The following is a 25,955-nucleotide window of genomic DNA, read 5'->3' on the forward strand; positions in this document are numbered from 1 at the left end:
TTTTTTTTTTTTTTTGTGTTGCAGGAAGAAAAAAAGTCAGGTCAAACAACTTCCTGTACTTTACTCTAAAAACACTTCTTAGCCAGAAGGTACTGTAAATTCAACAGGTCATCTAAAAGAACTGCTGATAAGTCATGAAGATTTGGAAACAACTCTTACTTGTTCTGTATTTTATGGGTCTTTACTAATTTTACTTTAAGTCTACTAATTTCTCTTTCTGGCTGTAATTCATTGCAGCAGCATGAAAATGTGCCCACCCTCCATTCCTCTTCTTCCCAGCTGCTCACTTGCTGCTGCTCTTTTCCCTTTACCCCAGTCACACTCCACGATCTGCAGGATACAGCTTCTTTCCATGGAAAAAAAAAATACTTGAAAAAAAACAAAAAGATTAAAATCTCAACCTGGAAACTAGCAGGTACATTTAAAGATTTATTTTTCCCCTTGCACCTGCCTCAAAGGAAAAGAAAAAGCAGCTAACTGCTTTCAAGAAGGACAAGGCATCTTACATAAGGCCTGCTTCCCCCCTCCCCAAAATCCTAACAGATTCTCACAGGCAGCACACGGGGGTCCCCTGAGGCCACCCACCTCCTGGCTGCACCAGGCGATGTAGATCTGCAATTCCAGACAAGACAACTCGAGTGTTTTCACAGGCTTTGCACAGCTGTCTGAAAACAGGTCAGAGGGCACATTTCGCTTTAAGTGGAATTGAAAGTGCCCACTGAATCAGCAGGAGGTTTCCTGTTACGCTCTGAAGCTGGTCTGAAAATACAGCTAAGGGCTGCAAAGATCTCAACAGCTATTGTGCATTGTGCTACAATTTTTACTCCTTTCAGTATTTAGTACCCTTAAACCTAATCCCTTGTCTGGATAACACCTCCTTCAAAGATATTCTATTGCTGACTGGGAAATCTGGGATGGTTTCCACACCGAGATCTCCATTAAGAGAGAGGGCATCAAAAATTTTGGAATATAAAGGAGAATGAGAAGGGAATTAGAGGGAAAAGCAGCTTTGCTAAGTCTTCAAGTTTTGTTCCTGAAATTCATTACTCATAAAATAGGAAAGCCCTGACACATTCTTGATGTCATGGAACTTAAACTCACAGAAAAAGCAAGCGTGATGTAAAAAAAAAAAAAAAAAAAAGCCACTCCATTACTCTAATCACATCTGTCAGCACCGGCTTAAGCAAGACCTCGGTTCGCTAACCAGTGCCTGTCCCAGCCCTTGGCAGCCCTCTACTGGGCTGCCTGCAGCAATAACTCAGCCGCAAAGAAGTGGGAGAATGGAAAATCCCACTGCTGGAGAGCTCTCCCACCCAGGGGCTCCGCGAGCAGGAAAGGTGCCAGCAGCGGCTTGAAGGATGCGCGGCACACACCAGCTGATTCCTGCAGAAAGTTCTGCCTGAGCACAACTCATGTGCCAGTCACTATCCCCAAGTTGCATCTGAAGTGTTTTACCTGCACGGGACAGCTGAAGAAAATGTTTCTGAAAATGAACAGGGGTGAATGCAGCGCCCAACTCCAGAGCTGTAGGTGCCAGGGACGCAGAAAACTCCTCGAGGCCCTTCACAGCCGGTTCCCCAAGGGCAGGCTCTTCAGCCTCCTGCTCGGTGTGTTTGGCAGCCTGCTTCCCAGCGTCGATTTCAGTGTTTGTTTTCAATAGCACATGTCAGCATGCCGGGTGGTTAACTTGCAATGTGTCACACAAAACAAGAACAAGCCTCCCAGTTAATCAAATATCAACAAAGTGTCTCATGTCATATTCATGATACCTGGCTCAGAGCCAAGAGGAGTGAAGTTTGAAAGGCAAGATCCCGCTGTTTTCCCCATTGTCTTAATTGCTGCTTCTACTAGCTTTAGTGTAGCACATGGACATCAAAAGATGACTCCTCTAGGCTATCACAAAAGACATCTTCAGTGATACCTGTCATTGCACCTCTCTCTTCCTCCCTAAAATCCTGTCCTTAGATTCCATATAAGCTCACCTGCATGCTACAGGCTCTATTCACGTGGACAACACATCCTTCCATCTATGATCTGTGGGGATGACACAGAAGGTAATTCATTCTGGCTATGTCCACACTTCTTCCAGGAAGAGGCAATCCCTGGCTTTGGGCACACTGCTGCTTTTGGGCTAGGAACTGAAAACATGTGGCTAGGTAGGGGGGCACTGCTGGGAGCGTGCCACCAGGGCCAGACATAGGAACAGCTCTTGCAGAAGCTGTGTGGGAACACGTTAAGCTTCAACCAATGACCAAACCGTGTTTTAATTACAGCTGGGTTCAGTTAATCACAAACTTTAAACGTCTGCAGATTTCACAGGAAACAAGATTTCTTTACATAACATAAGCAAGATTTTTAGCCAATATCCAAACTTGGTAAATGTGTTTTTCCCACTCTCAGCACAAAGATACAAGATCCATGGAATGGAAGCACTTACCCACTTCCCTGATTAAATAATCAAATATTTTAAGCAAGAAAAAAAAAAAAAGAAACAGCCCCCAAGATGCTAGGAATAAAACACTGCAATAACAGTACCATTAACATTCTCGAGCTATAAAATACAGCCCACACTCAACAAACTTGCAGCTTCAGTTTGCATTTCCCAGAAGCCCATGTTTACCATATCATAATAACATTTTATTAAATCTGGGGGTTTTGTTCATTAGCTTTTGGAGGGGTGAGAGAGAAGTACATGGTACTTCATACAGTCACACTTTCCAGTACTGGATACACACAAATGTTTGGCTTAACCAAAGAGGACAACTTCACACAATTACCTAAAATTATTCCAACTTTGTATTTTAGGAATACAAGAAATTTTTTTACGGAAAAAGCAAACTAATAAAAAATAAAGCCTTGAATGCCTCCCACCCCCTCCTCAAATCTCTAGAAAAGTATGGGGGGAAGGAAAAAAAAGACAGCAGCAGTTTATACAGGACACAAACAACAATCCGGGACTTCAAAATTCTGCATAGGGTTATTACCTTTAGAATAAAGTTTCAGTTACAGAAAGGTGGAAACAGTAGAATTCAACAATGTTACCAGTTTCTTAGAGTCCTACATTGGATGAATAGGTATTCAGTTAAGTGGCACACACACCTACAGTATGAACTCTTCATCTCCTGCCTACCTCTTGAAAGCCTCTCATTTGTTCCAAAGATGAGGTCTCTGGTGCTAGAAAATAAAATTTGTTATAGCTCCAAACTATTAACCTCGCCTCTACAGTAAGAGATTTCCAAGACATTCTTCTAAAAACCCCAGATCCTAAGACCCTTTCACAAGTCACAGAAATATCATGACCAAATTTTTGCCATTACCTGCAAATTTGATTTAATATTTTATGAGAAGAAAACGTATGTCATTTCCTTCTGGATATGATCTGAAAAATAGCATTATTTTTTCATAACATAACCCAAAAATAAGAGTCACCTAAAACTTTTTGCAGTAAGTATATCCTACTGAATATTATATATTTTGTGGCAAAATTGAAAAAAATATATATTAGTGGAACAGAGAGGGCATAGCAAAGAAGCAAACATGAAATTTAGCATTAGCTAAATTCTTTCTTACTAGGCAACATGTCAGCTGGATAGAAAGAGGACAGGTCCTCCTGTAATATGCCAAAGCCGTAATTACAATGGCTTCAGAATCCTCCACACTAATAAGGCAAGTGCATTGTGCATTTGTCTTTGCTGTTACCTGAAAATCAAGATAGAGAATTCACACACACGCACACACTTACTAATGCAACACTACTCTGCACAAAAACTAGAGTTCAACCTAATTTTTAAGTAGCTGAAGAAGTTCTTGTTTTATTTTAAGACTATTATCCCAGAGGGCAAGAAATTTGACCAAAAAGCCCTTGGGTTTCCAGTTTGAGTTCATAAACTTGAAAGACGCTCTGCTCTTCAGAATAAGATTAGTTTTGGATCACAAAACCATTGGCCCAGGAGAGGCCAGACTGGTGCAACTGTGCAATCATTCCAGCAGTTAAAGTAGTGGTTTAACTTGTTCACAAACAGCTGAAATCAAGACAGGCAGCCAGGTTGAGACTGCAGATGCTTATGAAATGTTAAGTGAGCATTCCACTCCGTTTTGAGGCAGAATTAACAGCCTCATATACCAACCTTATGATTTAATTGCCTGCTTATAACCCTCTGATAGTTTAGCAGTTCAGGATACCATCGTTGCTAACACACTGATATACTGATTCAATTTAGCTTCTGACCTGGATTTACTGCATTGCTCATTCTTATTTAGTATTTCAGACTGTAGCTATAAGTAAACAGAGACTCACTTGCATCTTTTTTTTTTTTTTTTACTCCATTAGGAACAAATAAGAATCACTTTTTCAGCTTTAGAACTGAAAGACTGAGAGCTGCAAGTCCAAAAGATTTATTTAAAAACAATTGGCTCGTTTCTGAGTATCTCATCTTAGTCTTCAAAATGAAAAACACATTGTAAAAACATTCTCCTGCATCCATAACTTTATATGTCTCTAATTATAACAGAAATGGTGACAAATGTCTGCCACTTCAGCTGGGTTGTAAGGTATACTGCTTTCACTCACATAACAGAGCTCTGACACTCCTGCAGTTCAAAACCCTATTACTAGAATAAAACACATTTGCTAGTAATTGATAAAAATGCATCTTCTGACAGAGGCTTCCCACTGGCCCTTCACCCTGAAATGTCTACATTTGGATGATGCCAAGGCAAATGGTAAAACTGTTGTTATCCCTATCCTATGCGCAAACACCCTCAGGGAAAACCAGATGGTTATTGACTCACTTCGTAACATTATTGTATTAGCAAGATCCACTGATAAGAGGTTTCCCACACTTAAGCTACAAGAATCTTTCTTCTGGAATCCGCCAGGCACTTGGAGGCTATTTATGCTGCCATTAACAGCATATGCTGTGCACACATACAACACTTAGTGACAGAATGATTTGCAGGGCATGGAGTAGGCTAGAGAAAAGGGATGCTGAGCTGTCAAAGTAACATCTCATTATATCATACAAAGATAGTGAAGAGGAAAGAAAAGGGCAGAGGGAGAAGTGGAATAAAAACAATTTAAATAGCTTTCATGCTGTTTCTAGGAGACCAAGTAATATAGCTGCTGAAGGGAAGATGCACACTGTCAGTAGCAGGTATACAGCAGCAGTAATACAGCAGGACTGGGGCGTGAAAGAGAGGAAAAAAGTGGTACACACTGCCTGAGCATTTTTTCCAATTTCAGACTGCTGATTTCCCCCAGAGAACAAAATTAAATAAAGCATGAGGAAGCCACTGGAGAATTTAAACAAAGAAGAACCTCAGCTTTCACTAAAATAATGATAGCAATAAATTAAACAGAAACATAGGATTAGCATTTGGTTTCATGCCAATGTGCTTTACAACTCTACTAGAAATATTAAGGTAGACTTTGAGTAGAAGACTGAGCTGACACTCCCGGTCATTTATTTTTGCAAAGGCAAGAACTGTTTTGGCCAACAAAAGAGTATGGCTGCACAGAATCTGTGCCTTAAGAAGAGACAGATGATATTGAAATGTTGCTCTTCAGCCTCGGGCCATTTACAGAAGTAGCTCAGGAAATGTTTTTACAGATGAGAAGACATGCCAGGTACATAAAGTCCCAGCTACAAAGAACAGACAGCCTCACTGCTAATGTCTTTCTCTGCTTTTTAAGAAACCTGTCTTTCTATATGAAGTTATCTGACAAGGCCAATCACCTTTTTGTGGATGCAAAAAAGCCTGACAAGTTACATATCAAGCAAAGTTTTACATTATTTATACACTGCAATCACGTTTTCTGTATTATTTTTCAAGTACCTAAAAGCCTAAAATGTTACAATGTGTGTTTTTAACCGTCCTCGTTTATAAATAAGAACAGCCATTTCTGTTCCATACATAACAAAATACCACATTTCAAGGAAGACTAAACTACATGACCAGTGCCACGGAGTAAGTCAATAGTAAGACTAGGAATAGATTACAGTTGTCCCAGTTCCCAGCCTTTTGCTTTAGTTGTAAGACCACAGAACTGCAGAGGCGAATCCAGGCTGAAAATGTTGCCAACTGGCCATCAGACAAAAAAAGCAGATCGTTTAAAGAGCTCCTCTGTAAAAGGATTTCACTGTTGGACTTCAGTAGATAGCACACTGAAGCACACTGATTTGACCTGGGAAAGCAGAGGAGGGCTTAGCAAATAGCACAGCTACAGAGAATTTCTTGAAGATATTAGTCTGGTGGACTGTGTATGCACATGCAGTGTAATCCACTATGTACACGCGTACCACAGGCAACTTAAATGAAGTTCCTTTATACCAGAAAAAAAAGCAACATTTTTCAGTACAGAGCTTAACACTTACTGGAAATGGAATCGCTACGACAGTGCCATTTTCTAAGGTGATTTCTTTGTATTTATTTAGCACAAAGTCAGTTTAGAGACAAATATAGGAAACACTTGCAAAATGAAGATACAGAACACGATAAAGCTCACGTTTGCAGCATTTAAATCTTGGCGTGGCACTTAATGAGGTTGGCCCAACAATAACATTTCATCACTGATGGAGACTGTTCTCTGTCAAGAATAATTAAAACTAGTTGGAAAGCACCACCCATTCATGAAAAAAAATCATTTGCTTATAGCATTTCAACAAAGTTAGACACCTATAGCGTGGATGTAAACTGAATGTCTCACATCTCATGTGAGATGCCTAAACAGGCATATTCTTCTGCTCACTGATAGCTTCAAAAAAAAAAAATTGATGTGTTCTCATAAGAGAGTGACCCAACATCACCCCAGCATGAAGAGAAACCTAATTAGTTTCAGAAACTACAAACACATAGTGGTACTGGAATTGAAACACTACTCTATTTGAGTTAGATCTGCACAGATAAAACATCTGGGTAAAATACTTGCATCCAAAGGCAATCCTGAATGAGTGATCCACAAAGCTCCCAGACAGATACCTTGGATCAGAGATTCCCAAACTGTGGATAAGAAGTCCTAAAGCTTCTCACAGAAGCATGCAATACACTTCTATCCTGCAGAAGACATAAAACAGCAGAAAAAAGCTATATGCCTCCACAGAGACAGATTATAGGGTTCACACAAGATACTATGTACTAAATTGGTGCAAATCATCTGATTTACAGTAACTATCCATGTGTGCTCTCTACCCACAGAGAATGTAAAAATTTGAATTAGGAACACCAGAGTTATTTGGAAAGTAAATTCCCCAAGATTTGTTATATACTACTGCAGAGCTGCTAAGACCCATTGCTTTTAATAAAGTTTTACTCCATAAGGCCCAATCTGTCTGCAACAAAGAAAAACCATCTCCACTAGGTCTGAAGACCGCAGAAGGGATAGCACGTCCAGCTCAGCCACAAGACTCATGCTCATTGACAGACTGATCATAGTATGTTGGCTGATAAAATTCTGATGTTTAATACATAAAGACATGGGAAGAACAATTGGTCTTTAATCTCCCAAGAGGGGGTACTGCTGTTAAGCAGTGACACCGCTTTTCAACTTGACGGTACCACTTTGCACTAAGCTTTAGTATACTGGATGCTAATGAGCAATATAGGGCCAAAAGGAATAGCCATACCACAGAATACGCTGAGGATGCATTCCTGAAATGCATAACAGTTGCTGTTTCACAGAGTAAAGCTACTTTTCTCTTAAGAATTGGTGTAAGAGATGATGTACACAAGGACTTCAGAAAGACACAGCATAAATACAAAGAAATAGCAGATACAAGGTGGAAAACCACAAAAATCACAGAAAAGCAGAACAGCTGAGGCTGGCAGGGAGCTGCAGAGGCCGCCTGGTCCAGCTCCCTGTGCAAACAGGGCCACCTGGAACAGGTTGCCCAGGACCACATCCCAGCAGATTTTGAAGATCTCAAGGAGGGAGACTCCACATGCAACCTGTGCCAGGGCTCCATCACCCACACGGCACAGGAGTGCTCCCCAGTGTTCAGACAGAACCTCCTGAGCTCCAGTTTGTGCCCACTGCCCCTTGTCCTGGCACTGGGCAACACCAAAAAGAGCCTGGCTCCATCCAGTGGTCCTTCCCTGGACTCAGTATGTCTATAACCAAGAACCATCACAGTTAACAGTGCGCTGTATTAAATGGTCAGCAACAGAACTCTGAAACAGCAGATAAATAATCTTAGGTACAGCCGCACCGTGCTGTATCTGTAACAAAATCGAGTTCTCTCATGACAATCAGGCCGGCATTCAACAGCAAACACTCAAGATGCCATCGAGTCTACTTGAAAGTATCTCAGTGTTCAAACATCAGTAAGACAGACCAGTGCACAAAGGCAAAGGTGCTTCGTGCAACTTAAAGCAGACTCGCTCCTCTCCAGAGGCTGCTGCCCTGCAGCTCTGCTGTGCATGGCACCGGCTCTGTGAGGCGTTCAGCACACGGACCTCAGCAGCGCTCCAGAAGCTAATTGCTACCGCAGCCTCGTGCTCGCCTTTCAACGAAAACAAACAAGAAATGTTAACAGGATTAAAGGGGGAAAACATAAAAATGCGTACTGAATAGATGGATCGTAAAACACAAGAGGTAAAAGTATCACTAGGGGATAAACAGTCTTCCTGAGGTGCACGTGTGGAAAGCTCTCTTTGTAGATTTCCACAAGCAGCTTAACGGGAAGAAGCTAATGGTTTTAAACACTTTCCCTCGCTCACTCGGATGCACCCAAGAGGCACCCCAAGCGTGGTTTCACACAGCCACAGCCCCCGACAGGGCCCTTCGCAGAGCCGGAGCCGGCCGAGCCGCTGGCGGCCGCGGCAGCGCCGAGCGCGCAGCGCCCTCAGGTGGCCGCCGCGGGGAGCGGCCCGCGCTCGGGCCCTGACGGGGCGCGGGGCCGCCAGGCCCGGCCCGGCCCCGCTTCAGCACAGGGCAGGGCACGGCGGCGCCTTCCTGAGGGGAGAGGCAGCCCTTGTGGCATCCAACACCGCTTCATCTGACCCTGCATCAGATGCGGTTTTGTCTCCTGTATTCTGACTTCATTAAAGCAGTTAATTCTGGCAGCAGATAAACTAAGTGGATTTCACACACAGAACTATTAACTTTAACTCGGTCACCTTTTGGGGGATTCCCTGGTTGGTTTACTTTTTACGCCACAGAACTTTGTCTCAAATACCGACAGGCTGCCTGGCACACAGCACCAGAAAGCAAAGTGTGCTGCACACTTACATAGGCTTATCCACAAGACTTATGGACACGAGGAACTTGTTAAATTGCCCCTTCATTTGTAGAAGGCCGTACTGCAATACCGCTCTGAAACATGACAATCCCTGAAGAACAACCTTTTATTTTATTGCAATATTTACACAGCACAGTGCCTCCAATTCCCCTCCTTTCAGGAGAAGAGTAAATACACTGCGCAAGCTGGAAACCAGAGTTACCGTGATGCAATATGGTGAAATAATGAAGTGTGCTGGAAGGACACCGGCTCTAGAGAGCTTTCCATCCCTTATGCGCTCATTACCAGAAGGCAAGCCAGCATAGGCTCCAATTCATAGATCCCAAGAAACAAGAGCAAAGCAGGCATGACAACATGGCTAATTTATTGCAAAGCATTTGATTTAACTAGGAAAAGGCTATCAGAAGAAACCAGAAAGCAGTAGAAGAACAAGATGATAGCGCTTAATGGCATTTCTTATTAAAAGAACTTCAGAGATCCATTTCTGTCATGGGGTATTTGTAATCACTCCAGCAACCGTATGAACTTCAGAGTAATTCTGTTTGGTGATGCTGGTAGACAGCAGCTTCAAAGCAACATTCCTGTAACTCAGCTCCACTACAGCTAGCTGTAATTTCAGCATAAACCCGATGGCTATCTTTCAGGAGCAATTCTCCTACCTCCTCTCCCAAGAAGTCTCTCATTCAAGTTGTGCTCTCAGTATCCCTCCTATTTTGCTAGTCTTGGTATCACTGTCATTCAAAACAGTCGATTCTGTGCTTAGACTTTAAAAGAACATACTGCTTGCTGCCTAACCAAACCAGCTGAATTGTTACAGTTTTCCCCCCTCATGCTAGTAAAGCAGGCATATCTGGGACACATACTTTTTTCCCCAGACTGCCCAACAAATCACACAATTGGAATATTAATGCTGACATTTTTCATCATTATTCAAACCAGTGAGATTGCAGACATAAGCAAGCATTTTCAATTGCAAAAACACGTAGTCACATTCAAAAAAACCTTCAGATTACACAATTCAAAGGCATAGTTCAAAAATCTAAGTGTACTCCTGACAAACTGATGAGACAAGATGATCTCCTGTGTTTTACACTTCAAAAGTTGGTCTCTAGGCTCATTTAATAACCAACTCAGACTACTGACCAGAATTCTTACTTCAAAAATTCATTTTCACTACATGCTTACCTGACATTGCCTAGAAAGAAAGAAAATATCTTCTGTATACACAGATATATATGTATAGTAATAAATTACATGTAAGTATATCACACACACACATATATATATTAATGACAACGTCTTCTGCATGCATTTCCTTCTGGCTTTATAAAGTTGCAAAGAGAGACCTGCCTTTCACTTACCTCTCTGTATCGCAATTGCCAAAGGGTATATGAAATGGCAGAGCAAGAAATTAGAACTTAATGGCAAAACTGTAACAGAACACTCAACAAGAAGGGATGGAGCAGAAAATACCTAGAACTATCTATTTGGCTTATATGCTCTTTAAGAATAGCTGTCAGTATAAATACTATATCAAGAACAGATTCTTCTCTTAAAGGGAAAATACAAAACACATTTATGTTTCCCATTGACATGTCATATTTTAACAGTGAGTTGCTAATAAGAACCTAAGCACACTCTGGGTTGTTTAAGCTGTCCAGAATGATTATGAGTGATTGTGTTTTAAAAGTCACTGAACTGGAAACAAAGCTCTAAACACCGATTGCTACAATGTTAGCAGCTTCAGTTCAAAATAAAGTGACACCTATTTTGTTGCATATATACGTATGCAACACTTACACAGTGGGAAAGATCCATTCTCTCTATAAATCCAGAACATGTCACTGCAAACAAGATTTTTTTTAATTAAAATTGGCATTTCTGAGCCTCCTACTGACTGACAGCCTCTCATTGCCTCCTCGTGAGATGGCTAAACTGGCTTCCAAGAGAGATGGTGGAAAGAAACAAAATCACTAAAATGCCTTTGACAAGGCTCTGCTGGGTACAATATTAATAGCAAGAAGCTGCACAGTGAGGTAAGGAGAAAGAATAGGTGACTACTAGGAAGTCTTCCCTAATGATCACTCAAAACATCACAAATACCACAATACAGGAGGCCTTTTATTCCTAAACTTACAGGCAGGATGATCAGGCAGGACAATTTTAATCAGAAACCATATTGTTAAAAGAGAATGCAGAACGATGTCTGCAGTATAGCAGGTGTAACCTTCTTTGAATGCAAAAGTAGGATTGGAGGCTGGCTAGACCTCCAGCCTCCAGTTGGGAGGCTGGCTCTGCTCTCAGGAAAGCCAAAGCCTTATGCCTCTCAAGAAAAAAAAAAGGAAAAAAAAAAAAAGCAAAGGCTCAAAGTCAAATCAAGCAAGAAAGACGATTTCCTTGGCCTGAACACTTTCCCCAGTTTAATGCAATGAGTTTACACTGACTGCCATCACTGTACCTTCAGGAGGCTCTTCCCGCAGATGAGGGGGCAGTTCTTCACTTGTTGTCTCAGTTTCATCTTCCACCATCTGTGTTTCTAAGCTAGGTCCCTGTAGAACAGAACAACAAGAGGAGGTAAATTGGAGAAAGTTCAGAAAGGAACCACAAAAATAATTACAGGATTAGATAATATGCCAGACATTAAGCACACAAGGAGCTCACTTCAGCTGATGAAGAAAGCTGCTGGTAGATATGTTTGCAGTCTAATTACTTATAGAAGGAAAAAAAAAAAAAAAAAGACTCCTCAAGTTAGTAAAGCTAGCAAGAAGAAGTATGAGGGTCTGAGTGGACTAAACCAGGAACCGAGTGGTGAAACAATTTCTAAATTATGTTTAATATACATAACAGAATTACCATTTCAAATCCCCATTTACAAAGGGTAGCAGCAGATTTGCATCCTTTGGAAGTTTCAAGGAAAAAAATATGATTTTCGATTTAAGAGGATTCATCTGTGTCTTACCAACACTAGATTATGAAAAGCTGATGCCCCGTTGAATGCAGGAGAAGGTAAGATACGGGTTACATAAGTGGTATTACACCTCATTTTTCAGAGGAAGACAAAACAAACTTGTCTACAGTCTCCTAAACCAAACAGATCTGCTAATCACGTAGCTTTCTCCCATCAGTTCCATTTGTACTTGCATATATAACACGCTGAACAAACCTCAACTGGAAAACTACCAGACTGCCCTCCAAAGTTTTGCAATTTCACTCACCAGCCTCCAGGATCTTGCAAAAAGCCTGCAATGTTGCTTGTGTACAGATGTGACCTATCGGATTTGTTGACTTAGAGAGCACTCATTTGTATTTAAGGCTGCTGAACTAACTTTTCACACACAAAATTGTAAGGACTTGTGCAGCTTGGAGGTATAGTTGCTTTTGCAGTTTCACAGGATCAAAGAAAAACAGAAAAGGTGTGTCCCCCTCCCACTCTTTTTTTTTTTTTTTTTTAAGTAATGGCAGAAGAAACAGTAGTGATATCTATCAATCTTTTTTTTTAAAAAAGAATCAGTTGTTTTCTTTTCAAATGCTAGTACAGTCAAAAGTAAAATCTGAAACATAGCACTCAAACAGTGCTTTTGGGCATTGAATACATGAATAAGTTTGTAGTCCAAGCCATCTGAAAATGCACACTAACATATGCAGCTGGAAGGTTACAGAAGCCAGCTTAAACACTGGTACATCAACAGCTTGCAAGATTTTGCTATCCAAACTCTGGGGGAAAAAAAGGGATCATAGTATTCAGTCTACACTATTTCTATATTTTTCAAACCCTGTGACTATAAAGTTTCACTCAACATTAAGTATTGAATACTTTCTGTTTCCAAACTTTGCATGTAATAAAGACTTTTTTTAATTTCTTCCTTTAAACAACTACATTACACCTTCATCCATTTCCCTTTCCTTTTGTTCAGAAAAATGGGCATGAAAATACACATCACCAAACTGAGCTGAAGGGAAACAAAACAGGTACAAGTCTACAAGAACACAAGTCTATTGTGTCAGCACCATTGCTGCAACCTTGATTTTTGCCATTCATGATAGTGGAAGCTTTACCTAAGGCATAAACACTGAATCAGTATTTCTCCACATTTAAGAACAACTGATACCAATACCAGCTTTGATCAGAGCCCACTACATACTAATACAAGGTACGAGTTCAAACATTTTCATTCCTCACAGCAGCTCTCACCGAAAAGAAAAAGAGATATTTACCACAGAGCACAGATGAGAAAGCAGTAACTTAACTGAGATGGTCTAATCAAAAAATCAAAACCCAGGAATCAGTTTCAAATTTCAAGGTCTAGCCATCTCATCACTTCACCTGATGAACGTGATCTACATTTTAAGAAAGTGTAAAAAAAAAAAAATCTGGACAGGAACAAATTGAATATAGAATATGTACTTGAGCAAGTTTCTACATCAACCACAGGCAATAAATATATCTCGATACTTTTCTTTGTTACCTAAATGGTACTGAGCGTGAGAGAATACAAGGATATGTTAGTACACCAAAACATTCATTTTCACATGAAAGATGTAAACAAGGCAGCAGTATTTGCATTGAAAACATTCTGGATCAGAATTGTAAGAAGTCCTATACTAGAAATAGTCTCACAAAGACCAAAATTATTTAACAATAATTTTGTTTAAAACAAAAAAACAAACAAACAAACAAACAAAAATTTAAAGAACCCTCCATGCAAGGCAAAGTCTGTACTAATTATACGACTTCCAGTGATTTAAAAAAAGCAGCAGACATTCACTGTGGATGAATTACCTTCTTCTGAGGAGTCAATAATCTCACTTTGCTACCATTAGACAAACCCTCTTAGTGGTTTATCCTTACAACAATTTATGGTAGTGAAGCTCCCTTGGTTTATATCTGCTGTCGTTTACATAAATGCCAGGATGCAAAATGCTATCAGTAGAGAGCCATGGCATTCTTTTTTTTTTTTTTTTTTTTGAAATACATGAAGTAGTCAGTGTTCACTAGCCATATATCTCTCCAGTACAACCGTCATCATTGACAACTCTTATCCTGAAATAAATTTTTATCTTAGCTGAGGGTCAGCTGTAGCCCTAAACTAGCCCTAATACTAAACTAGTATTAACAAATCCATCTGCAAAAAAAAATCAGAACACTACAGACCACCACAAAGTCCATAGCTGAGATACTGCTTGCTAGCACTTCCTTCCAATTCAAAATTTTAGCACTTGCTACTTGAATCCCACAGAAGAAAAATATGCTGCCCAAGATTACTACTTTTATAGAACATTCTTAATAGCTAACAGAAGACAGAATTTTTGCAAAGAATGTTTTCACTACCGAAAAGAATTCATCACAACACAATATTTTGAACAGTATTAAGTAGTTTTGTATTTTTTTTGAGAATTGTTCCAACAAAGAAATAATTTGCATTTATTTCAGGATTTAATATTTTAAAAAATAAAACACTGCCTGCAAGAAACCTTAAATCTTACTTCCCAAATGAAGTTGGAAATATTTTTTTTAAAGAATAAGCAAAATTCATATCTCATTGATATTTTAATCACATAAATATCTTGCCACTAATCTCTCTATATAGGCAGCTTCTAGGAGAAGCAGTCTCAAACACTTGTGTTTATCAGACATCAGTATATCAGTTTAATCACTGAGACCACAGAATAAGTTCAGTCTTAGTACTGAATTTCACTAAGTAATTAAAATGTAAAACAGTCAACAGTAGATGAGATGCTAGGTTTTAGTAGAATCCATATCTAGAGGTAATACTTAAGGTTCAAATGTTGACAGATGTTATTAAAAAGATTATAGAAGCTCTTTACAATGGCTTTGTATATTAGATTAGCATGTCCATTGCTTTTTTTTTAGTTATATCTGCCGAATTCAGTTCACCAGGTCTGCTGCAAGTTTGGCAATATAATCACTAATACAAGAACCCACAGTTCTGGCAGCGTGGTAATCTATGGCAACCAAAAATTCTAGGAAATTGTCTTGTAAGAAGATCTGTGACTGAGTGATAGGTAAAATTGTTGATCTTTTTGTTTTTATTTCAAGAATGGGGCATCAATGAGGTCTGGTTTTTCATTCTTAAGAAAATTTGACAGATCTCAAAGGGAAGCATACAACCATGTAAGTTAATGGGCTGCAGCTAAGTAGCCATGCTAGTGTCCAGCAATTCTCTAATAACCCTCTTGAGCTCCACCCACAGCAGAATACATTCAGATGTTGCTTTTACTTTGAAGTTCCCCCCTAGCTGAATGATGCCCTTAAAAATACACTTTACCTTTCAGTTAGCCCTGAAGCAGTCAGGCAGCTGGACTTGATCTTTGTAGGTCCCTTCCAACTGAACTATTCTATTCTGGAAGCATCTAGGAAGCAGGAAGATGCATTAACCGCTCAGAAATGTCAGTAGGTTATTAACTGTACGATATTCTTTTCATTATACAGGGCTTGTATAGCCTTTTAAATCGAGAATGTGGTTCAATTCCTCACTAGACCCATTGGAGACACACAGATTTAAACATGTATTATTACAGGAATAGGTTATGGCACAGAGCCTAGGAACATGCAATTGAAAAGAACCTCATTTTGCTGTCTTATTCTGTGTTCCAGAGAAGGCTATGTATTTATGGATCGAGACGATTGCCAGTATTGAACTAAATAAGTGCCACAAACTGGAGTGTAATCACCAGCATTTCAGATTATACCTCACGCTTTTCCCTGGGATACAATACTTGAGCATAAATCTGACCATGATTTCACTGTAAATATACCGAAAAATGTAGCATAAAAGACTTTATATTTCACAAGTCCTGCAGTAAGCCCATGTGATGACAGAAAGGAAGAAGGTTCCCACCCAGTGAGGGTGGATATTTTCCACAAGGTACTGAGCTATGTTGGTGACACGGGATCTGAGACATGCATTTATCATCATGTTTGTATTAACAAACGATTTCAGCACAATCACACAGCCTATGCTATCTCATTCTCAGTAGTATATTAAGAACTCAGAAAAAACAACCACCACAAGTACTTCAAGAGCAACTCCAACACCAGAGGATCATTATTGGTCTATTTTGCATTTAAGTCAACACTGACACAGGACGGTCAATGCAAATGCCCAAACGGGTAAGTCAGTGATTGAAATTGCTTAGCTTTCCAAAAAGTCCCTACAGACAATCTTCAAACAATGAGGAAAAACCCAGCAACCTCCCCAAGTATGCTTTTAGGCCTTTTGGATTCTATTTTTCTAGTTTACACTAATTATGGCATGTAATCTTAGACTGGAGACTGTCAACTGACCGTTCACTGAGCCAGGATCAAGCTACTGAGTAACCAAGAAAAACTAAGGCCAAACAAAGGTAAGGGGAAAAAATCATTTTTCACTGGATAGATTATTTTTTATTACTGAAATTTTATGAGGTTTGGGGTAAATATCTTCAAGTTTCCTTCAGTTTATGACTAGTAAGAAGACAATTTACTGCTGTTCCCAAACAAGGAGAGGCACATATCTTATGATTCTGGCCATGCTTGCCATTCATACTCAATTCCTAGAAAAATCCTAGGGTTTTCTAAATAAATCCTACACAAAAACAGACACGGCAAAAACAAAAACATCCCCCCCCTCACACCACACAACATGCACAAATAGTCTAATACTTTTCCCCATTATACAGAAATCTATTGGGAATCACTTTCAGCTGGCAGAACAGAAGCTGGGGAAATTGAAAGCCCATAACCATGGCTTCACCAGCAGGTTAGTATTTCAGTTCTTAGACTACCTCTTATTCAAGACTACTGGCCAAACTCCAGCTGCTACTTTCTCTGTGCATTTTCAAGTGAACAATGTATTTATTTCATGACCTAGATCTTCTTATTTCCATTCTTGTTGCTGAACACTTTACACCATTTTTTTCTTTCTTACATTCATCTTCGTATTTATTCCCACTCTGCCCTTAAGCCTAAAACATCACTTCTCTCACTATTCAGAACAGACTTCTTCCTAGCAAAGCCTTTCCTTAACAGCCCACAAGGTCATACCTCCTGCTTCGTTCTTCGCCAATCTACAACTGCCAGCCTAAATCACATGTCCTCATTCGTGCCCAACACTGATGTGCAGATCTGGTATTCTGTGTAGGCACAATTCCAATAAAGCAATTTACCAGAAGAAAATTAATGGCAGTGCAGGCTTCACTGCTCCACATGTGATTTCACTTGCAAGCTCTCTCAGTACACATCCAACAGCTTTCTTTTTTTTTTTTTTTTTAATGTAGCACAATATATCTCAACTGATAACAAAGGATAAATGAACCTCTTTAGAGTTAAAAAAAACTTAGTGGATCTGTGGGATAAAAACAAGCAAAGTAATCCCTAATCACAGGACAGTTTGTGCTTTGAGAATTTAAAATGATACTTTTAAAGTACCTGAGTGAAAGCATCGACCATTTTTGCATTATGTTAAGAATGCTTACTGCATGCCCACAGGACTAACAATAATTGGTTTCCTCCACATTGCATGCTTTCCCTATTTCTAAAACCATAAACAAAACAGCTCCTCTCATCCCAGGTTTGTTTCTTATAAATAGGAGATGGTACATGTTATGATTAGGCTGAACATGTGCAGATGACAAAAGACTTGTCAGATCCAGCAACATAACAGCTGAGCTTCATTAGGCTTTTCTACAATGACGTTATTAATGACAGTGTTAATTCAGGGTCTCTCCTTCATCCAACCACTGTAATGAAGCTCCCCAGAACTTATCTTTGATATTTCACGTTTAATCAAAATAAATTATGCCATCTTCCATATTTGAAAGCAACTTCAGAGCATCCTTTCTGCTTCTACTGAATTACACAAAGCCTCAGTTCATAAGGAAACAAAACTAGCTTTTTGTTTAAAATCCTTTTCTAAAACTAGAAAGACACCATATAGGTAGTTCAACACGATGCCTCTCTTTTCCAAGGAGCTGATTGTCCACAGGTACTTCATTTCAGCTGAAACATGTAACTAACCTACCTCCCCCCTCTACACTAGCGCTGATAATCACTTCAAACAGTAGAAACAAGCTTTGAAATTCATCACTACACCTTTTGCAGGCAGGTATTCGTTACAGCTGCAGGTTTTACTTCAGCAATGAACTTTCAGTATATTGCAGAATTAAGGCTTCCATTTATTTTTTCTAACTGCAACAGAAACATTCCAGTGCATCAGCCATCATTATTGACTGCACATCCACACCTTATAGGTTTCCAAAGTTGGCCAGGGATTTTTCCTGTAGAGAAGAGAAAAATTGATCTGCAACCATAAACAGATTTTTTTTCCACTTTCCTGTTGGTTTAAGAGAGCCTTTTGATGGATGCTTTGCTTTTAATTCTACAAAACAAGGTTAGCTCATAATGAGAGCTTCTGTGCCAGGTTTCAGCCCAAGGGGAATTTGCGTTGCAGTTATAAATCCCCTAGAACATTAAAGGAAAGTACAGAAATAGAAATGCTGAGGATGACACTAGTGTAAAATTATAGCACTTTGTTCACAGTGCGCTGTAAGAAAGTACTAGAAAAGTTGCTTAGATTACTTCTTGTTCTCTGCATTTGGGCAAAACCCTCAGGGAGGCTATGATTTTACAATGTTTAATTTTGTCTTGACAATGGGACTGAACATGCCTGCAGAAAGAAGCAACGAGACGAGGTTTTAGTCTTGATTTGGGGTTAGCAACACTGAGTACTATTGTTCTCAGCAGAAGAATCAAATCCTCCTTCTCCGGTAGTAAAACTACTTCATACTGTGAGTAATCCCAATTAGGGTTTGCTTGGCATAAGTAACTTCTCAACAGAGCTACTGACACCACAGTCTAGTGTCCATTTGGCACCAGTAATCTGTTTATACGTTTTACCTTCACAACATGTGTGGGGCACATAGCATCGCTTAAACAGCAGAGTCAATATGATCTTGAAGGTCTTTTCCAACCTTAAAGATACTATGATTCTACTCAGTCATAGTTCAAACAGTTCTGGACTTTGAATTAATAATTGTGTTTAGTCTTGATCAATAGTTCTTTTCCATCTGAATTTTACTAAATTAGCGTTACCACAGAAAGTGTTTTTCAAAACAAAAAAACACAACACCTTTCTTCTGATCTTGTGCTAGCCCAGCCCATGGAACACTCCTCCCTCAGAGCAGGCTGAACAGTATAATCATCAAAAGGATACTGTGCATCTGTGCAAGAGCTGAAAAATCACCCAGAAAGATGCTGTATGATTTGCTGTCTATTCTGATTTGAACTACCACCTCCACAAGGAAGGGTATTACTTGACCAGAACACAGTTCTTATGGAAAAAACAGCTGCACTGAATTGCGCTTGTTTGGAAAAAGGAAGTTACTTGGAGGCAAAGTGTCACTGCATTGTGTAATTCAAACATTAACAATCATTAAAGCTTGGGACAGGAAATACACACACAAAAGTCATTACAGAAACACCTGACGGACTCTGAAACAGGGAATACAGATGTGGAATGATGCAGGACCAAAGCATGACCCTGCATCACAACGAACCCATCTGAAATCAATTAATTACCAATAATGATATATGAAAAATATCAATCAACTCCTACTGATAACTGACCACTCACTAATTTAGGAAGTTTCACTGCGTTAGAGGAAGTCTTCCTGCATCGTGTCAGTCATTCACTGTCTGTCAATGAAAAACTCACTCAGACAGTTGAGCTGATGAACTAAAAGCAAGTAACAACGAGACTTCATGACCTGCAGTTTTATTGTGCTTTCTACATAACAATTAGTGAAAGCAGGATAAATATTTTTCCTCCTGCCTGATCCTTGGCAGGTAGGTATCATGATTAATGCCAATTTTACTCAGACTAAAGAAACTGGATAGTGCACACTGCAGAAAGAGTATTTTCCACTTTCCTAGTGAGACATGCAAGCATCACTCTAGAAAGCTGCAGACAGCACGAGGAATTTGTCTGAAATACAAATGAGAACTCCTCCGCTTACTAACACAGGCCTATATCAAAGAGGTCATTAATATTTTCGTAACCACACTACAGACAAAAAGAAAAGCATTTTTCCTGTTCTCAGTATAGTCACAACTTCACATGCAGTATTCAAAAAAAGCTCATGGAGGGACCCATTAAGCAGTATTCTGTAACAGCTGTTTCCTATGGCCGACTTGAATTACATTACTTGCATGTATTTCCTTATCAGTGCACAACCACTGGTTTAGCTGTAATGAACAAAAATTCAACTAATTTTTCCAAGGGTTTTCACAGCTACAACATGGTAATTTCTGTGACAAAATTCAGATGCAAAGTACATAAGCATGTACCCAGCTTGACAAATCTGAACGCTCCCAATAAAGTCACAAGAGGCTTCACTGGAACAGTTTGAAACAGAAGTTGCCTTGTTCAAAATTTACGGTTTTTTTAAAAAGTAGACAAAAAAGTAATAATGCTGCAAATCCCCTTGAAGTTGAAGAGTTGTTCCAAAAGCACCAAAAGTCACTTTAAAAGCTGGCAATTGAGGTTTGTGTAAGTTATTTTATTCAGTCCAGAACTTACTTCTGTCTGCAATTTTCTTTCAATAGGAATTTCAAAATGTGTTTTCTGCAAATCACCAAACATTGTGGAATTAGCATTGAGCAAACAAGACAGGAGATTGTAATATGCTTATCACACATCTCTGCCCCAACGCTTCTGTTGACGGTTACATAGTAAAGGATCTCGTTCCTTGGGTCTGAGATCAGAACTCATTCGTAAGCTCTTTTAGCTCACAGCGTTGCTTGCTGTACTCTGCATTTGTTGTTGTAGTGCTTTAAAGGAGTAGCATTTCAATTAAATTATTTACTTACCCTACAGAACAAACACTACATCTCCTGGTACTACCAAGCTCTCCAATTTTACACCTAACCTGCATGCTTTCAACTTGACAGCCAGAAGCACTGCCAGCAATAATGTCCCTTTCATTTTAGGCGTCATAGAAATCTCATTTTCTTCCAAACTAACAGCAAGAAGCGTAATTAAAATCACAACTTGCTGCACACAAAATTCCAGCCAGAGTTACTTCACCCAGCAACAAAACAGCTGTCAGATAGAGACAACAGTTGATCATTATGACTGCAAACAACATTGCACCTGTTGACTTAAAAGGAAAAAATGATTCTGGTAGCAGGAATGGGTGCCTGTAATTTTTGAAGACCTGCAAAGCGCACAGGCTCTCCCTCTAAACCGATCTTTACAAGGAAAGGAAGCACAGGAGTTGTACTAGAACTTAGGCAGCTCTGCACAAGCGTTAAGATCATCAAGTTTGCTACAAAAAACACAAGCGTTCAGTGACTTCCAGTAAGTTCAACCAGCAACAACACATCTTTTGAAGAAACTGTTTAAGAGCTCTACCTCTGCCTTCACCTACACAAGCACGCAGCTTGCCCAGAACTCTGACAGCATGTAACCTCTTCCCATCTCTCTGAAATTCAGCTAAAACACTGGGAAAGGAAAACAGCCAGAAAATTTGTAAGGTTACTTACCAGACATGACCAATTGTAGGCAAATATTAAAGTCAGAATTATTTATAGTATTTGTACAGTCCATGGTCCCCTTTACTCTTCCTATCACTTACGTTCACTTTCCTCCTGCTTTCTGTAAAAAATTTAAGAGTACATGCCAGGAAAAAAAAAGACAACTATATACTCCATAAAAAGCAATACCTTTTGTCTGTTCTCCCTTTTATAAGCTGTTCCTTTCCCAAGTAGTTTTCATTTCAATTGTCATGAGCCAGAATCAGAGACATATAAGAAATGTTACACACACATCAGATTTTGACAAGACAGACCACGACACCCTTCAGAAACGGATCTGTCTGTAATTACAAGCAAGATAAACATTTTCTTAGACTTCCCATAACTTTTGATTGGCCTTAATCTTCAAAATACCTGCCCTTTATCAGATCTGCCTACTTCAGGCATCAAAAGCAGTCAGAAAAACAGGACAACCATAGGCAGTAACTTCACATTCATTCTCTTAAATATATCTGCAAGAGTTTCTCAAAGGAAAATGTCTAACTATGACACCCTCTTATCCCAAAATACGTAACTCACAAGCCAAAGCACCACCAGCTTTCATCCTACTTTGCAGAACTTTTTAAATTCGAAAAAAGAGGGGAGCATCTACTTAAATGAAGTCACCTCTTTGAGCTTGCTTTCCCAAATAAGAACTTCAATACCACCTGACACCCTCAATGCCTTTTATTCCTCTGAATGCATTTAAAGAGTTAGAGCAGTGACAGGAACAGTGTTAGAAGCAATCACTGCAGCAGTTGCTGCACCAGACAGCTGTCAGGAACTATTCTAATGCCCTAATTCATTCACTAGTTCAAGATAAGGTGTAAAGAGGTTCTGTTAGTCAGGAGGCAAGCATTTCCATCTAAGACCAGAGACATTCAGAGCTGAGCTCCACAGAACAATACCAGAAACATGTTGTGGAAAGGTGGTTGACAGTCTAACGGATGGGAACTAGGCCCTCTTCCCCCAGTTATCCACATCCCTAGGAATGGAACAGCCCTCCTCACCTGACAGGCTCGCTACCCAGGTTTCTAATGAGGCCTGAGATGCATTTTCTTGCCATCAAGATCATCTGCCCTTGAAGGACAGTAAAAGCCCTTGGCATGTTCCTCACGTATCTCATATATTCCAACATACAGGAATTGTCCACCTTCAAGCTGATTGCCTCTCACTCCTGCCCTGCAGCACAGGGAACAGGGGCTTCAACCCATTTTATATTTTGTATAGCCTGAAAGGGTCCACAGATGCCACATGAAAGACCTGCCACTGCCTGAAAGAGAAGGGAACAGAAGCAAAGTAAACATGGAGATAATCTCAAATATGATCTCAAATCCAATCCAGTTTCAGAAGCACCTCAAGCTTTAAACTATGACTTTGGCATGCTGCTCTATTTCACTGTACCTTTTTTTAACAGGATACTTATTTTATTTGTTTGACTTAAAAATAAAGTACATCACGCTTCAGTTTCCTCAGCAACAATCAGACATTAGTAACAGATCCTGAAAGGATTATTTGCACAGCATAACTCCCCTGATGTTACCACTTCTCTTCATCTGCTTCTTCCTTCCCCTAACTAGAAAAACAGTTACACAAACTAGCATTAGCTTTAGTTTGACAGCCCTGCATTCTCAGCAACTTGCTAACCAGCAACAATGAGAAAGACTCAGAAGAAATGCTGATACAAAATAACACACAAATTCAAATATATTTCCCAAGGCATAACAGCAATTAGGGAAGAAATAAGCAAGATGACTTTTCAAAAAGCTTGGTTCTGATGTTTACTTTCCCTGCATTGATCAACAATTTAAACTTTGCATTGATTTGTTTTAAAGTCCCACTAAGCTATTTTTGAGCAGGTCCATAAAAGGGATTCAGATCCAACTCCCACACCTCACGCTGCCCCCGTCACCCGCCACCCCCCCCATCCTCCTTTTCTCCCCCTTTTAAAAGGAAAAAAAAAAAAACAAAACATTGATGCATTCCACGTGTTAATTAATAACATAATTATTTTCCCCCCACGCCCCCTCAGCTTCAGACTTTAAATCATGAATCTGAAATGATCTTACGTTGAGGAAACTGAGGCAACTACTACAGCATGAGGGGGTATATATGGAAAGAAATGCATGCTAAAATACGTTAGAAAACCGTGGAGTTTTTATGCGGAAAAGCTGACCATGGTACAAATAGATGATAAATGGTTAAAAACAAGAAAAAAGACTCTTCCCCCTAAATACACACACATTCCTCACAACCAGAGCACAACTCTACTCATATACTGCCATATTTTGAGCAAGCCCATCTAAAAATGTCATGAGCTTTCCCACTCTGGTGGGGCAAAAGAGGAATTCAGCAGAAGTAATGGGCTTAGCAAGAATAATCAGTGGTTTACTCTGCATGCCATAAAACAGAAGCTGAAAGAAATCTCTTCTTTTTTTTTGGCCTCAAGCTGGATGTACTATTTAGCCAGCACTCTGAGGTTTTTGTTTTGCAAGATAAGTCAACAACTCACCCAAGGCTTGTTATATTTTGTTCCAATACCATACATATTTTTGTTATCACACACTATGTGAACTAACAAGCATTCAGAGAAGAAAAAAATACAGAATCCTTTACTACCAAGCTTTGAAACAAAGCCAAACAAAAAAAAAAAACACACACAACATTGCGTAGTAAGAAACTTACTTTACACATATATTTCTTTCATATGCTTGGAAAATGTCCCTTTTCTTTCACCTGTTAACTGCACAGACAGCATACAGATACTTAACCGAAGTTGCCAATACTTGCGTTGCCCAGAAGCCAAAGTCTTCATGAAGTGAGGAACTTCTAATTCCCACTTACTTTACCCAGGCTTGCAGAAAGGCCTGAGCCAAAATTCTCTATTGTGACAAGTGCAGGCCACAGGTATGTACGGTTTCTGCCTCAAAGAACTTGTAACGTTGTTGATTGATAAAATTTTCGGTTAGACAAATTCAGAAGACAAAGAGCACCCAGTATGCCTCGCATTTTAGACTGATTAATGAAAGGGAACATAAAGTCATACACTTGCAAACAACACAGATGCAATATGATAGAAAGAAGAAGAGAATACCACAGCAATACTCTTAAATCGTTTTTGCAATGTAATCCCATGTTTGGCTCCTAAGGATGCAAACCTTTCAATTGAGAGCTAACACATTACAACTTTAACAACCCAGTCTCAGCATCCACCTCCACCACGGCACCAAAGTTCAAAACGACTGACTCCCACCCTGCTCAGCCCATCCTAACCTAGGGGCTTTCTGCAGCAGAGTAACCAGAGGGCTGCTGGTCCCTTCCACGCTCCCAGGGCCTGAGAGAGCAGAAACGCAGGTGGAGGCGTGAGGCTGCGTTATTTCTGGAGGCACACGGAGGGCACAGAGCCCCACAGCTGCTGCGGGTGTCAAACTGCCTGGAAGATTGTATTTGCGTGAGCTCAGAAACCGGGGGAAAGCGGGACGATTTCCCTGCAGATACACAAACCCCGAAAGCGGAGGGGAGCAGCAGCGGGCCACCTCACTTCCAAACCGGCTCTCATCCCAGCAGTAAATAATTCACTCTAATTTTATTTTTTTTTTTAACGGAACCCTTATCGGGGGATGCTTGGAAGAAGCGGCACCGCATCCCCCGCGAAGTCAGAAGCTTCTGGAAGTGGTACTCGGTCAGGACAGCGAACGAGGAGCACCTCGGACCACGCCGGCCTGGCGGGGGTCGGCGGACACCGAGCCCCGCTTGCGGGCCCCCCGCCCCTCGCCTCACCTTCATGCCGCGTCTCCCCGCGCACCGCCCGCTAGGGATGGAGGGCGGGCGGCCGTCGTCGCCGGCTCCTTCCCCGTCTCCCCCGGCGCTGCTGCTCCGGCTCCTCCCGCCCGATGTAAACACACACCGAGGGAGGGCCGAGGGGGGGCAGCGCCATGGCAACCCCGGCCGGAAGAGGAAGCGCGGGGGTCAGGGGCCGCCATTTTTTGGGGAGGGGGGGGGGTCGGGATGCCTCCCCTCAGGCACCCCGCCATTGACGTTGAGCATCGTTTGCGTTGTGACAGTGAAGCCGTGGTGGTTGGTGGTGACAATAAAAGAGCAGCACTGGCACGTCGAGTTTTCTTTCTTGTGTACCGCTTTAAGGCAAT

General features: G+C 40.4%; 1 protein-coding gene across 1 annotated transcript in view; it reads right to left on the reverse strand.

Annotated features, from left to right (window-relative positions):
• The window catches only part of LOC116489632 (transmembrane protein 263-like), a 190,467-nt gene extending 164,722 nt beyond the window's left edge, over positions 1-25,745 (reverse strand). The window contains exons 1-2 of the mRNA XM_032188116.1: positions 25,588-25,745; positions 11,695-11,785 (exon numbers count right to left, since the gene is read on the reverse strand). Of these exons, the coding sequence (XP_032044007.1) occupies positions 11,695-11,785; positions 25,588-25,593 (97 nt within the window). The 5' untranslated portion in view covers positions 25,594-25,745. The remainder of the gene's footprint in view (positions 1-11,694; positions 11,786-25,587) is intronic.
• Positions 25,746-25,955: the final 210 nt, after the last annotated feature.

This window comes from Aythya fuligula, chromosome 5 (assembly GCF_009819795.1).
Source record: "Aythya fuligula isolate bAytFul2 chromosome 5, bAytFul2.pri, whole genome shotgun sequence".
In the NCBI taxonomy this organism is placed as follows: Eukaryota; Metazoa; Chordata; class Aves; order Anseriformes; family Anatidae; genus Aythya; species Aythya fuligula.